Source organism: Neoarius graeffei, chromosome 25 (assembly GCF_027579695.1).
Source record: "Neoarius graeffei isolate fNeoGra1 chromosome 25, fNeoGra1.pri, whole genome shotgun sequence".
In the NCBI taxonomy this organism is placed as follows: Eukaryota; Metazoa; Chordata; class Actinopteri; order Siluriformes; family Ariidae; genus Neoarius; species Neoarius graeffei.
In genome coordinates, this window is record NC_083593.1 from 38,902,725 (window position 1) to 38,918,006 (window position 15,282).

Here is a 15,282-nt window from a genome sequence, read left to right on the forward strand (position 1 = left end):
GCCAAGTCAAAGTCCTGACCTTAATCCAATCGAAATGTTGTGGAAGGACCTGAAACAAGCAGTTCATGTGAGGAAACCCACCGACATCCCAGAGTTGAAGCTGTTCTGTATGGAGGAATGGGCTAAAATTCCTCCAAGCCGGTGTGCAGGACTGATCAACAGTTACCGCAAACGTTTAGTTACAGTTATTGCTGCACAAGGGGGTCACACCAGATACTGAAAGCAAAGGTTCACATACTTTTGCCACTCACAGATATGTAATATTGGATCATTTTCCTCAATAAATAAATGACCAAGTATAATATTTTTGTCTCGTTTGTTTAACTGGGTTCTCTTTATTTACTTTTAGGACTTGTGTGAAAATCTGATGATGTTTTAGGTCATATTTGTGCAGAAATATAGAAAATTCTAAAGGGTTCACAAACTTTCAAGCACTACTGTATGTCCAAACTTTGGACTGGCACTGTATATATCTACACCTATACTGCCCTTTTGACCATTAAATGATCACACTGCATGTAAAGTAGAGCTCAGTCATTAAACACCTCCCTCCAGAACTGCGTAACTGTGAAGTTCTTGTTCCTAAGTGTTAGTTGTCTCAGAGCTCGGGCTTCTCTCACTGATTGCTCATAACTGGCTCTCCAGATGTGGCGCAGAGAAGAGTTGTTGGAATGATCTACAGCAAAGTCGAACAGCTTTGGAGGTGGACATGTGAGATGATGTTCTTCAGCCTGCCACACTCTGGGGACCAGACCCTGTTTCAGACAGGATGAGAGAGTATCAAAGCCAAGAATACAATATATATATATATATATGTGTGTGTGTGTGTGTGATTTTCGAAATGACTAATCAATGCCTCTTGATAAATTTAGGTTTATACATATCCTTCACTTTCATTGCAATTTCTAACAAGCAGCAGTTCACAATGCTCTTCAACCAGAAGCGAGGCACTACAATTAATAAAACATTACTCTACTTTATATATTTCAGTCACATGGTGAAATGTTGAAAGTACAGATTGTTATAAATATGCCTGTGTATGCTATGAATAAATTCCAAACATTTCCTTGTTGTTCTGGTTAAATATCATTATAGGTTTCTCAAAGTTAAGGTGTCAAAGTCAGAGGTGGACAGTAACGAAATGCATTTACTTGAGTACTGTACTTAAGTACACTTTATGAGTATCTGTACTTTACTTGAGTATTTTTTTTGGAAACTTATGACTTTAACTTCACTACATTTGCAAGGCAAATATCGTACTTTTCACTCCACTACATTTCCATCAAGGTCCTCATTACTATGAAGCAGCTTTGAAAGTGGATGTTTTTTTCTTTTCTAAATCGTGATTGGTTTTTTCACAGGTGACACTGAAACAGCCTGTCAGTAATCACTAGGGTCACGTCACGTCCATAGACTGGATAAAATCAAGTTCATTGATTTCTCCGCAGCATTATTTAACACGATCGGTTGATAGCCGAATGGAAGGAGGTGGTTCTTCTGGGGAATGCACGCACTCATGGCCATACCTAGAACCCATGTTTCAGTTTTCTGAAAGGGTTAACGATTCGTTTAGTTTTAAATGTTTGTTTTGTTTGCTGAAAACGAACCACATCACAACCTACAAAAACTTGCCGTCCGACCTGCGGAAGCATATTGAGGTATGAAAACATTTTATTCCAAGGGAAAGCTTTTAATGAAGTTGTATGTGCTTTTAGAGCTAGCGATAACATTGCAAACGTAGCTATGCAGTCTGGTTCGTCAAATGACTTTCTATGGATTTGCCCGCCAAGTTGCCATCGCCTTGTCCACGGCTAACGTTAACACATAGCTAGTTAACTTGGACACTGTTAGTTAGCATGTAAAAACGGAGTTACGCTAACATGAATAATGTTAAATTATCTGCAGTCCTTTCAGAAATGTTTTAGCATAATAATTTTCTGAGCAAGCTGCATTTGCAGTTATTCCACTGTCTTTATGATTAACATACACCTGGGCTGCCAACTCTCACGCAATGAGCGTGAGATACACGCATTTGACTGTCTTCACACGCCATACCTCCGATTTCTCACACTAGAAAAAAATCTAGTTTATCTATCTGATCTAGGCTACCCACTGCGTCGCGCCAACCACTTGCGATCGATCAATTATGCCTTACGCACGGCTAAACAGGCAGAGAGGTGTTCCCTTCTGTACACACTCCCCTATGGTAGGTGGCGCATCTAATGATGCTGCACTCGCCAGAAGTTGGATAATTGCCTACCATCAATTTAGAGGAAGAGGAGGGAGAAGAAGGTATCCGAGTTGAAGACGGGTGTCTCAGACAGGTTTGTACATATGCACGCCAATGTGTGGTGTTACTGGCGTAATTATGAACTTATATAAAGTTTCTGAATCGTTTTAGCCTATAAGTGTTGTGAGAATATTTAATGCCATATCGAGAGCTGTGTACTAGGCATGATAAATCATTATAGGCCTACTGCCGTGCCACAGCCTCTATCTTCCCCAACAAGCAGCACGGGAGAGCACCTCCTTAGCACACGTTTATTAAGGCGCATTTTTAGTTTATTTACTGTACGTTATCATACTTTATTTGAAGCCATACTGGAAATGTTGTAAAATAAAGCAAGTAAGAGATAATATTACAAATGCAAGAAGAGCCATTAGCCACCATACCTATTGTTTATTTATAGGGTATTTATTTTTAATTATTTATGATGTATGTAATTGCTCAGTTAAAGTAAATAAAGCATGGTCACCTGTAATATCAAAGAACTTGAACTTCTTGTGAATAATAAAAAAAAAAGACAGAACAATATACTGAGGAGACAGGGTTTCAAAGAGGGCAAGACAGGTAGAGAATATTTGTCAGATAACAGGCCCTGACGAATGCTCTATTACTAATAAGAAACATAGATAAGAAATAAATTAATAAGAAATATATTAATATAGCTTATTTAAGTATGACAAATTTTTAAGCCCAACTTTGTGTGCACATTCCCACCTATGGCCAAGGTTCAGCTTTTTGTGTTTCAATACTGTTCAAACTTAATCATTTTAATGTTTCTTGTAGCACATGCACATTTTGCTTACTGTTTAAGCATTTCATTTGTTCTTTTGCTGTTGATATTTTTCCCCATGCCAATCTTCTGCTGAACCCAGTGGTGGGGAAAGCCCTTAAATGCATAATGAATAGTCAGTGAGGGACAATCTTATTTTTTGCAACAGTTATTAAAAACTTAACATTTAGTTTCAATTCAGAATTGTTTAGGCTTAGCTGATGTAATATTTTCAAACATGAACTTGCCTTTAAATCTGAAACACAGGTCTATAGGGCTACAGGAACATTGGCAGTCATCTGTAGTTTTCTAGTGTGGGGGCTTTTAAGCCAAAACTTGGTGCTTTTGTTGGCCACAAGCTGAAGGCCTGGCAAGTCAGGGTGTGTAAGAATGTAGGTATGGCACAGCAGGCCACTCCAAAAATCCACCAGAATGCAGGAACATCTACTAAATCCAAAATCTCAACACCCCCCACCCACCCATTGTCCATCTCCAGCTGGACGACCCACAAACAAAAACACCAGAATGCAGGGGGACAAGTGAATATCAAACTGAATACAAAATTCCCACTTACTGCGTGGTGTGCGGAAAAATTTTGCCATCGACCCCCCTCCCAAAAAAAAAAAAAAATCTCACTCCAAGAAATTTTGAAAAGTTGGTAGCCCTGCATACACATACATGTGTGCACACACTGCCAGAGCTGTGTTAAAGCACTACCATGCATATATATATATTATATATATATATGAATGAATGAATGAAAGTGACAGTGGCTCTTTGTCAAGTCAGTTGTGTTTCATTTTGTAACATTCTACCAGGTGTTTATTCTCCAGGTTCTACAAACTAGTCAGTAAATCCAGTCGGTTGCTTCAGAGGCATTAGGTTTTGTAAGCGTTGTGGCAATAATACAACAATGCATTGACAGAAAATGTACTTTTAATACTTAACTATCTTTAAAAGCAAGTACTTCAGTACTTTTAACTTAAGTAAAAATTTGATTGTACAACTTTCACTTCTATCGGTGTAACATTTGACCAATGGGATCTGTACTTTGACTTAAGTAATGAACTTGGGTACTTTGTCCACCTCTGCTCAAAGTACATAATTGGCAGAAAATGCCATTTTTGTACAAACTGATTTTTCATCATTTTGGCTGTTTATCAGAACTGAGCTACAGGGAGAGGTTTTCCTGTCCAAATATCTGCTGATACCTTGGAATGACTCGAGTGAAACAGCATACTGCAGCCTTTTACTACATCAATATTTCAAACATCAGCGTTGTGAAAAAAAATTGAGGAGTTCTACACAGATCGTATCTTTATAGACTGTCACACACTACAAAAAAAAAAAAAAAAAAAAAAAAAAAAACAGTAACATCATAAGAAATTAATTTTGACTAAATACAGAAAGACTGAACTTGTGTTTCGTCTCTTCACTGAACTGTTTACTACAGTCCCACAGTGCCTCATTTCCTACTAGCTCCAGGTCACAGCTAGTTAAACTGCATTGCTTAATTCAGGTGCATTCATGCTTTGCTAATTATTCTCAGCATCCTACTGTAGCCAGACAAAAGCAAGTATTTGAACTGGTTTTATAATTAAAAGTTAAAAATGACATTCCAGGGCAGCTGGTAAAAGTGGACTAGTATTTCCCCAACCTCAAGTACAGCACATTATTTTGTACTTTATGGAACCAAACATAGCAGCACCAGCAATGTTCTTGAGAAGAATATGCTAAATGGTGCGAATGAATGGATTTCTTTCTCGCCCAAACTGTCCATCAGTGAAAATTGTGTCAAGTGATTACACAGAGTGTAATGCCCCTCAGATTTGGTGTCATTATGGTTGCAATAAATGCAAACAAAGCACCTTCTTAACCCCATTGTCCTTTTCCACCAGAACTCAAAGTAGACAGATGAAGCACACACTGTCCACACAGAGGACAGACGCAAAAGTCCATGAGAGCGCGCGAGCAAGCAAGAGAGCGAGAGCGTGTGTGAGATGTTGCCCTACATCATTGTTATTATTTCATTGATAAGACCTCATACAAACACTTTTTTTTAAAAGATTTTTTTTGGGCTTTTTTCACCTTTATTGGATAGGACAGTGTAGAGACAGGACAGGAAATGAGTGGGAGAGAGACGGGGAGGGATCGGGAAATGACCTCGGGTTGGAATCGAACCCGGGTTCCCGGATTTATGGTATGGCGCCTTAGGCCAAAAAAAAAAAAAGTGTTTCCGGTAACCCGACCGATCGAGAATTTCCGCGTCGAAATTGCCGACTGTAAAGTTTTTATTACAAATTTCCCCCGATATTTTAGTGTAAGCGGCGTTAGTTTGTCATAATTTTTTGTTTCAACGCATTCAAGTTGTGAAAAAAACGATAAAAAGTAAAATGTTTCGCCACTTCTATCAGCCCTCCTGCATAAACATGGAAGCGCACTTGTATACTGAAGGAGGAAGGGAAAACTGAGCCGAGCCGCCATTTTGAATCCTCATTCAAGGCTGTAATGCAAATTGCTTCCTCTTCAGTATACAAGTGCACTTCCATGGCAGGGAAAAACACTACATTTTGCCGCCTATGTAGTCCCCTATTTATACAAATAGGAGTCATTCAGGATTCAGCCATGTTTTTGCTCCGTGTTTTTGCTCGACCCAAGTTCTACAGTAGGCTAGGCGAGGCCGTCTACTTTTAATGGAAGTAGCCTAGCCCAGGACGTTATTTTCACGTTATTTCTTGATAAGGTGTTTTCACGTTATTACATGAAAATATCATGAAATAACGTGATAATTTCGTATCATGAAATTACGTGATGTTATTACATGATAAATATATTGTAAAAACGTGATAACTTTGTTAACAATATCTTTTCACGTAATTACTTGATTCTAAGCCAATTTTTTTGAGTGTGGCAGCAATACGCTTCCGTAGATCATAACTCGAACTCTCGCGATATTTTTTTTTATTCGTTTAAAGATTTAAAACACTTATTTTATTATGATGTGTGGTATAAAGGATTCTGTGCCAAAATACTATTTTGTAAGACGTTTACTTGTGTTAATTTTTTCGAACAAAATAAAAAAAATTAAGAAAAAAAAAAACCACACAAAAAAAAACTTTTTCCTATCTACCGACCGACCTTATTTTAGTATTTCATGTTACCGGAAACACTTTTTTTTTTTGGCCTTATCCACCTGAGCCACGACGCCCCCAGACCTCATACAACACTAACAGTGTAATTGCTGAGCTATTAAAACTAGGGTATGTAATTTATTTTCGAAGCATGTGTGTTATATTTCTTGAAATTCTCTTTATATACCAACAGCAATGAATAAATCAAATGCTTTGACAATAAGAAGAAAAAATAATCCATCATCATCTGTGGCAGTTGCAGGCCTGTGAAAAACCCATCCGATCAAATCATTTGGGCCTACCTACCTGGCTACCTGTTGCTTGTTACGTCTGACCGAAGTCTTCCACAAAGCTAGCCAGACATATTGCAGACATGTTACTAGCAAGCTAGTCAACAGCTATGAGGACTAACAATAGACCCCTTGCACTTATGTTAGCAACAGTTGCTACCCTTGTCCTGGGGACAAGCAAACTTTGCTCAAATACTGAAGACAAGCGATATCGAAGATGTCCAACGTCTGCAGTTCGAAGAAAACTACAGCTAAAAAAGCTTTACTACCAAATTACTTGGATAATCTATATCAGGAAGAAGCAAAGAATAGATAAAAGACGGAAATGAGAGTTTATTAGTGGTTATGAGCCGTACAAAATTACTCAAAACGATTGGCGTGACACTGTAGATTTGTAGCCTAGCGTTACCTGCATAGATGTTGGAATGTACTATACCTTCTCACTGCATTTTCTCTGTTTAAAAAAAAAAAAAGAAGAAGAACCCCCCCCCACGATTTGCTGGACGAGCAGGGAGGATTGAGAATCGAGCGGCTGTGGCTTGTTAACACTTGATACTAATTCTCCTAGCAACTGCCGCAAAAACACGTACAAAGAGCCCAAAAATGCCTATAGCCATGTTCATGGTTTACACTCATTATGATAATGTTAGATGTTTTCTTACATGTAAACGAGACATGAGGTAGTTGGATATGATAACGATGCGCTATGCTCCTCCCCCACCCCAACACACACTCTGTCTCACATGGACTCGTCCTCCAGCAGTAGTCAGGCAGTGTGTGTTCATGTGTTTTGGCGGAGTGGCTTTGGAGGGAGGGCCGAAGGTTGTGAAGGGGTGGGATTTTTCACTTGGATACTTTCAAAATCTAACTTACTCATGCTGGTTTCTCCAAAATTACCTACCCTGGCTTTAATAAATATTAAATTTTAACCATCATCTAATATCTCCACCATACATGTATTACTGATGACATGTTGGTCTAATGGTTTAAAAAGTATGTTTAATAGTACACTTTAAATATTTTAATTCCTACTGAACTATTAAACACGGTCTAGGAACATTTCCACATTTTTTGGTCTTAAAATGCCAAGACCTAGGAATATGCATGAATATGAAACAGAAAGACTCCCATGGCCTCACTTAAGTACTAGCTGGCTTGTTAAATGATAAACCCGCATTTGAGTTTTTCAGTATCAAAGTCTTGATTCAAATTTTCACACTGCTAGTGATTGATATAACAAGATCTATTCAAAACACACCAATCCATCCAAGCCAATGCTGAGACATACCAAACTGAGCTCATATGCAACACTTGTAACTTATGTAAATGGAAAAATATAAGAGATTTCACAAGGTATTCGAGTTCAGGGATACTTTAACCCCTATAGAAATGCTTACCTCATTTTGTCTGTTGTTGTTCTCCCACACCCTGTTACACACCATACACTCAAAGACATCGATGAAGTTATCCTGAGTGATGTCCTGCACACCCCACTGACGCGCCTTCAGTTCTTTAACAAGTCTCGGATTTGAGACCTCACGTTTCAGCTTCCAGTCCAGGTATGTTAAATACTCCTGGTCATTTTTGTCCAGACTCTTTACATACTCGGCCAATTTCTCTGGAGACTGCTTTGGGTCCACCACAATTGCACTTCTGTTACTCGGGAGCCACATGTAAACATTAGGGGCTCCGTAGTACACAGGGACCACGCCGAGCTTGAGCGGCCGCCATAGTTTCTCTGTGATGTAGTCATCACAGTTGGCATTTTCAAATGCTAGGATGAACTTATACTGGGCTAAGATCTGATAGAAGCTCTCCTCATCCATGGCAGTGGAGTCTCTCAAGTGAAAAGGAAGATCCTTGTTGTGCAGGCACTGGCCATAAGAGTCCACTGGGATGTGTTTCATGAGCTCCTGCACATAGACGTCACGATCTGATGGTGGGTCGCAGTCCGACTGGACGTACACTACAGGAGCCAGAGTGCGTCTCAGCTGGTTCTTCTGGGCCAGAGGGAGCAGGAACATGTGGGAGGTGAGTGTGTGGAGGCTCTCCAGGTGTTGTGTAGTGAGTGGGAGGTGGGAGTGGTGGCTAAAGGTGGCTGTGTGGTTGAACAGGGTGATGACAGGCTTGTGGAAGAGCTTGTAATTGTTCTTAGGCGACTCCTCATGGAAAAGAGCCCAGTGATGCTGTTGCTTCCTTGGTAAAGGGAGACTTTCTATGCTGAAGTCTGTACCTTGAAAGAAAAAGTGCTGATGCTATAAATATAGACAGCTTAAGACATAAGGCTAAGCAAAATTTCTGTATCGTATTAATACGATCATTAAGGTTTTACGCACTGGAAATTTTTTAGTCTTTTGTATCCATCTATACCACAACCCTTTTGGGATTCTTGACTGTGATTGGTTAGAAAGTGTTGATTAATTTTCTGTAACAGTAGTAAATGGATTATTTGGTGAATGCCGCACGAACAGATTTCAGAAAGGGTGTAATTGTTGATATGGCGAAGTTTGCAGTGAGGAGAACTTTTTTGGAAGGAGTCTCCAGTGTCAACAGTTTAAGTTGTAACTTTTAGTCCACCCCCCCACACTGGAAAGCTTTCTGGTTTCTCAGCTGTTAAAAGAGATAAGAAATAAATGTTGTTGACCATTAAACATAACTATTAACAGATAAAGATGAATCATTGCACTTTAATAAAAAAAATAATTGTAATCATTGACAATTTGCCGTGGTATCTCTCATCTCATCTCATCATCTCTAGCCACTTTATCCTGTTCTACAGGGTCGCAGGCAAGCTGGAGCCTATCCCAGCTGACTACGGGCAAAAGGCAGGGTACACCCTGGACAAGTCGCCAGGTCATCACAGGGCTGACACATAGACACAGACAACCATTCACACTCACATTCACACCTACGGTCAATTTAGAGTCACCAGTTAACCTAACCTGCATGTCTTTGGACTGTGGGGGAAACCGGAGCACCCGGAGGAAACCCACGCGGACACGGGGAGAACATGCAAACTCCACACAGAAAGGCCCTCGCCGGCCACGGGGCTCGAACCCGGACCTTCTTGCTGTGAGGCGACAGCGCTAACTTTGCCGTGGTATAAGAGGAATAAAACATTCCAATCTCCCAAAAGGTTATGTAGCTATTTTGTCATGTCAACAGCATTTAGTAAAATTTATACCAGATTTGTTTCCTCTTCTGTCACCATAAACTATATATTATGATTTTTAGGAAAACAGACACGTCGGGGAATAAAGCAAGTTTGGAAAAGAAAAAAAGGGGGGGGCAAATGTCATTCAGAGGGCAAGGTATTTAAAAAAAAAAAAGGTGCATTAGTGTCACTGATGTATTTTTGGACTTGAACGAAGGCACAGCTTTCAGCTAGTTGGCTTGTGGCAGCTATCCACAGAGGACTGGCAAGTGCTACTTATGTTAATCGAGCCTGAACTCCCCCTGGAGATCAGAATCATCTGAGTGATGGAGAGTGCACTTCAAGGTCAACACACATTTAGGAGAATGGCGAGATTGTGAACAGGATATGTTGTTTAGAAAATAGAGAAACCAACAAACCGTGAAGAATGCAAGGCCAGGAGTGATGCACATAAAAGGAGTATCCATTTTTCAAATGTGTTCTGCTACCACCATCAATCCTCAATGATTTATTAGCACCTTCAAGATATATACTTAGGAATGTTTTTCTCTAGTATTCAAACTAGAAAACTGTCAATTTTTTTCCTGGACTGTCATTTTAATCAGTGTCTTTCAATGTTCAAAATCAAAATGCATGGCTTGGAATTGGTGGATAGCACTGATGAAGTATCAAAGTCCCTTCCCACACCATGTGGCACATAGGGAGGCGCCAATCTCCGTTTCCGTAGCCCTCGGCCTCTCGCCTATAGAGAGCGTGCACGTGACGTCACGAGGTCACGTGATATTTATCTATCTGCCATCTTGGACGGCATGCCCGCGCATAGAACTTAGACGAACCCGTTCTAATTATCAAGTGTGTGGGAGTAGATCTTTCGAGAATGGTTATATCTTGTTCAGCATTTGGTTGTACCAATAGACAGGGCCAAAAGGAGGGCCTGTCATTTTATAGATTCCCCGCAGACGAGGAGAGACGCGCAAAATGGGTGTCCGCTGTGCGAAGAGAAAACTGGTACCCCAGTTCTACCAGCCGAATTTGTACTGAACACTTCATATCAGGTAGGTGTAATCTTCTAATACATTTATATCTGATATTGAATAATAATTCTGCACAGATAAAGATAGCGGTGATTTGTGATTTTTTTTTTCAGACAAAAACATACATATTTACAACCCTGTCATTATCTGGAACTGAGTTTAGATTTCGAACATTCTTAAGATAAAACGTCCTGCATAGTCTCTTTATGATAAACGTCTTAATGCCACTTACCCGTGAGGTTATCAAGTAGACATTCTTCTTCGGAACCTTCCAGAGGTATAGTTGGGATACCCATCCTGCAACAAAATATTTATAAGCTTCCAGGCTCTTGTAAGCTTTGAGGGCTTTGCCAGTGTAACACGATTCACGATTAACAAGAAAACTGTAAATGTCGTGGTAGGCCAGATCGGGCAAATCGCCGGCACCGCAGCTCCGAATTTCCCTGAACAAGGATTGCGGCACGTTGTACGGATCTGCAATCCCCAACCTGGAACACTTTTCCACGTAACGCTGCCTCACGTCACCTTCAAGATGCTGAACAAACTTAGACAAGTTATCGCGCGATGTAGATGAGGTATTTTCCGAATTTTCTTGGGGATTACTGCCTGGATCCATTACGCTCGCACAAGGTAAACAATCCTGAAGCCGTCCAAAATGGAGGAGTAAACACGGACGGGTCACATGACTGCACATCCTCTATTACATAGCTAGGGTTACAGTGGGGGGCTAATCCTCTGGTAACCGTGAGTTGGTCTCGTAAAAAACTGATGTGTATTGTACAGTTAATAATTAGTTCTTTAAAAAATTTTTTTTTTTTTTAAATCCACCACGTTTGCCCTTGAAATCCTGACCAAAGCTGTAATTAACCAATGACTTACTTCAGTCACAAGTACATTCGCTCTACATCAGACCCTTCAATGATCATTGTTCATTAGATTTGCTGTGTTTCAAAGAAATAATGCTGCATTCGGCTTAGCTTTGAAGTGAAACATTTGAACTGGGAATCGTCATTTTCGACCTCTGTGCATTTGAGCTACAAACTGGGAAAGAACACTGATGCATCCATTAAAGTGTGTGTTTTGTTAGCAACAAGCGAGCCAGCTAGCATTAGTGATCCTGAATTAATGATGTCCTCACTTTCCCAAAACAGTGAACTATAAGGTCTGTGCTATAGTTGGTCCATATTGGTTGATTCAAAGTAAATGCTGCTATAAACTAATTTAAAACAGTAACGTGTTATTTTATTTAGTGTGAGCGGCTATGCTCATAATAACATCATATCCTCATAGTAAGCGTAGGAGTTTAGGGGCTGTTTTCTTTGGTTTTTCCAAGTCAGAGTTTGGACATTCTGACCAGCACATTTTAGTTGAATATAGTATGTCTTAAGAGCAATTAGTGCCAGAAAAGGACATGATACCAGTTTAAATATTTTAGCTATTCGGTGATTAATTGCTATTACCAGTGTCTGCTCAGAGATTAATTAATGTCAATCACTACAGTCAGTGCAATGTCAGGACGGTGTGGGTTTGGACTGCTCTGGCTTAACGTCTGTCTCTGCTCTGAGAGTTGTGATAAAGAGTGGATTCATGGACTCAGTGCTCAGATGAAGGCAGAAGCTGCAGGGTCAGCTGAGCCAGGATTAGCTCTCCCGCCGGGGGCCAAAATCTTCCCTCTCAAACCACCAAATGAGCGAATTTCACAGACACTTAGGGGTCAGATTGCTCAAGGGAGAGTACTCAAAAGTCTTGAATATATTTGCATTTTCATATGAATCAATGTCTATAAAAAACACAATGACAGCAGCTATTAAAACCAAGTTTGATACCTTCTGTCTCAAACCCCTACTCATTTTCGGTTTAAAATCCGACCTGGCAGTTTCTTATAGACTCAACAAGGCATGCGACATCACAAGACCCAGGCATACTGCTTATCTAACACTGGCTTCATATCTTTTTTTTTTTTTAAAGATTTTTTTGGGCTTTTTTCACCTTTATTGGATAGGACAGTGTAGAGACAGGAAATGAGCTGGAGAGAGAGACGGGGAGGGATCAGGAAATGACCTCGGGTCGGAAGCAAACCCGGGTCCCCGGATTTATGGCATGGCGCCTTAGTCGACTGAGCCACGGAATTTACACAAACCCAGAGTAGTGAAGTAAGACATGTATTTTACCAAGAGTGATCTTTTTACCAGCGGCACAGTGGTGTAGTGGTTAGCACTGTCGCCTCACAGCAAGAAGGTTCTGGGTTTGAGCCAAGCGGCCGACGGGGGCCTTTCTGTGTGGAGTTTGCATGTTCTCCCCGTGTCCGCGTGGGTTTCCTCCGGGTGCTCTGGTTTCCCCCACAGTCCAAAGACATGCAGGTTAGGCTAATTGGTGGCTCTAAATTGTCCGTGAGTGTTGAGAGAATGGTTGAGAGGAGAAAACCTCTATAACAGTCCAGTAGAAGGCAACAGGAAACCACTACTCTAACATTCCCTAGACACTTTGATGGCTGAAGCCGTCAGAGCGGCCACATCATTGTAATGATATTCCAAAATGGATGGATCTTTTTACCTTAAAGCTTTTAAATATATTATTTTCTTTAACAAACAGTAGATAAGGAGCAACACACTCTAGTGAATGACACACACACACACACACACACGTGATCTCTATTTATATTCACACACACATTAATAGTCCTACCTTTAATGTAATTGCTCTTAATTGCAGGTCATGATTACTACTATTATTATATTAGATACGAGTATTATATTTAGTATTTATGTTAGATGTTTGCACATTAGTCTTATTCAGGCAGGTTTTTTAAAAATTGCTCATGTAATAATAATAATAATAATATAATCTTTAGAGAAGTAAATGTATATTACAAGCTTACTGACGTGTATTGACACTACCGAAATAGAAGAACACTGAGTTTTACTATGGTCTAATGGAAACTGTGGTCTAATGGTTAGAGAAGCAGCTTTGGGACCAAATGGTTGCTGGTTCGATTCCCTAGACCAACAAGAATGGCTGAAGTGCCCTTGAGTAAGGCACCTAACCCCCCAATTGCTTCCCAGGCTGCTCTGGGTATGCTGTACATTGCTCTGGATAAGAGCGTCTGCTAAATGCCTGTAATGTCATGTAAAAATGTATCATACTATACTGTATTTATGCTCTTCATGCTCACAGCCCAGAGTGTCTGATACATATTGCACAATTGTTTATCACAAGCTTTAGAATCTTGCAGGTTGCAATCTGACTGGCTGTTCACGCTTTTGTGTATGCACACTCCCATGAAGCAAATTTGAACACTGTGACAGTGACCACAAGTTTAGAACTGGATTGAAAAACATTCACTGTGTTGTGTATTCATGGACCATGCTTTATACACGGGGGCGTGGTCATGCTGGAACAGGTTTGGGCCTCATTGTTCCAGTGAAGGGAAATTGGCGGCACGATGGTGCAGCGGTTAGCGCCGTCGCCTCACAGCAAGAAATTTCCGGGTTCGAACATCATGGCCGATTGGGGGCCTTTCTGTGTGGAGTTTGCACGTTCTCCTAGTATCTGTTTTCTGTGGGTTTCCTCCGAGTGCTCCGGTTTCCTCCCACAGTTCAAAGACATGCAGATTAGGTAAAAATACCCAGCCACTAGGGTTGCACAAGCCAGTGCATACTTACTGCCAGTCCCAAGCCCAGGTAGATTGAGGAGGGCTGCGTCCAGTGTAAAACCTATGCCAAATCAAACATGCGGATCGGATGGGAGCGGGAGCCGCCGAAAGCAGTAGTTCCAGTGAAGGGAAATTGTAAATGCTACAGCATAGGAAAGACAGTCTATACAATATAGTGGGGAAGAACCACACATGGGTGTGATGATCAGGTGTCCACATACTTTTGGCCATATAGTGTAACTGCTTTATCTTATCATGTATACTTATTTGTATTACATTTTCTAGTCTGGTTAGTCAACTTCATGATTTTCTGGTGCACATGTACATTTAATATGTAATACTGATTTATACAAAACATACTAAAGAGCCACAGTTCGTGCGTGTGTGTGCGCGTGTGTGAGATGATCTCGACATGCCGTATGAATGACGTCGAACTGTCTGTACACAATCATGAGCTCAATCTCAGAGTCACTTACCATAAAACAGGAAGGCCTGTGTAGAAGGATGAGAATGGTATGACTTGTTAATGGTGAAAAAACATCTATCATGTCCGCACTGCCCGAGTCGGCCCAGCTCTCCGGTCAGCGGAGACCACCAGACAATAATGGGGTACCGGCCCTCCGAGCCTGGAGAGACTCCATCATCAATGAGACCAGCACCTGCAGGTAAAGCCTGGATCTGTGTTAACTCCTCTCTGTCCTTTAGGGGGAGTGGGTGCACTGCCTGTTCAAACTGGCCCAGCTCCTCCACCACCTAAACAGAAATACAGCTCAGCACAAAAGTTTGTACACCCTCAAAAGAAATGTAATTGAAACCGACAGGGTATTAGTTCATCATGTTTCAGCCTTTCTTTCACAAATACATAAACAAAAAGATCAAAAATCAAACCAATGATTAAAGGAGAGCTGAAGGCAAAATTTATTAATCATCAAAATTCTATTTATCTGATTTTATTAAATATAGGA

At 40.6% G+C, this 15,282-nt stretch overlaps 1 protein-coding gene across 2 annotated transcripts in view; it reads right to left on the reverse strand.

Moving 5' to 3' along the window:
- Nucleotides 1-385: 385 nt before the first annotated feature.
- fut10 (fucosyltransferase 10) overlaps nucleotides 386-15,282 on the reverse strand; it is a 36,156-nt gene continuing 21,259 nt past the window's right edge. The window contains exons 2-4 of one of the 2 annotated variants that reach the window (XM_060909255.1): nucleotides 14,794-15,070; nucleotides 7,875-8,704; nucleotides 386-755 (exon numbers count right to left, since the gene is read on the reverse strand). In XM_060909255.1, coding sequence (XP_060765238.1) covers nucleotides 531-755; nucleotides 7,875-8,704; nucleotides 14,794-15,070 — 1,332 coding nt within the window. In that variant the 3' untranslated portion in view covers nucleotides 386-530. Of the gene's footprint in view, nucleotides 756-7,874; nucleotides 8,711-14,793; nucleotides 15,071-15,282 lie in introns of both variants that reach the window. The other variant, XM_060909254.1, reaches the window with a different exon arrangement.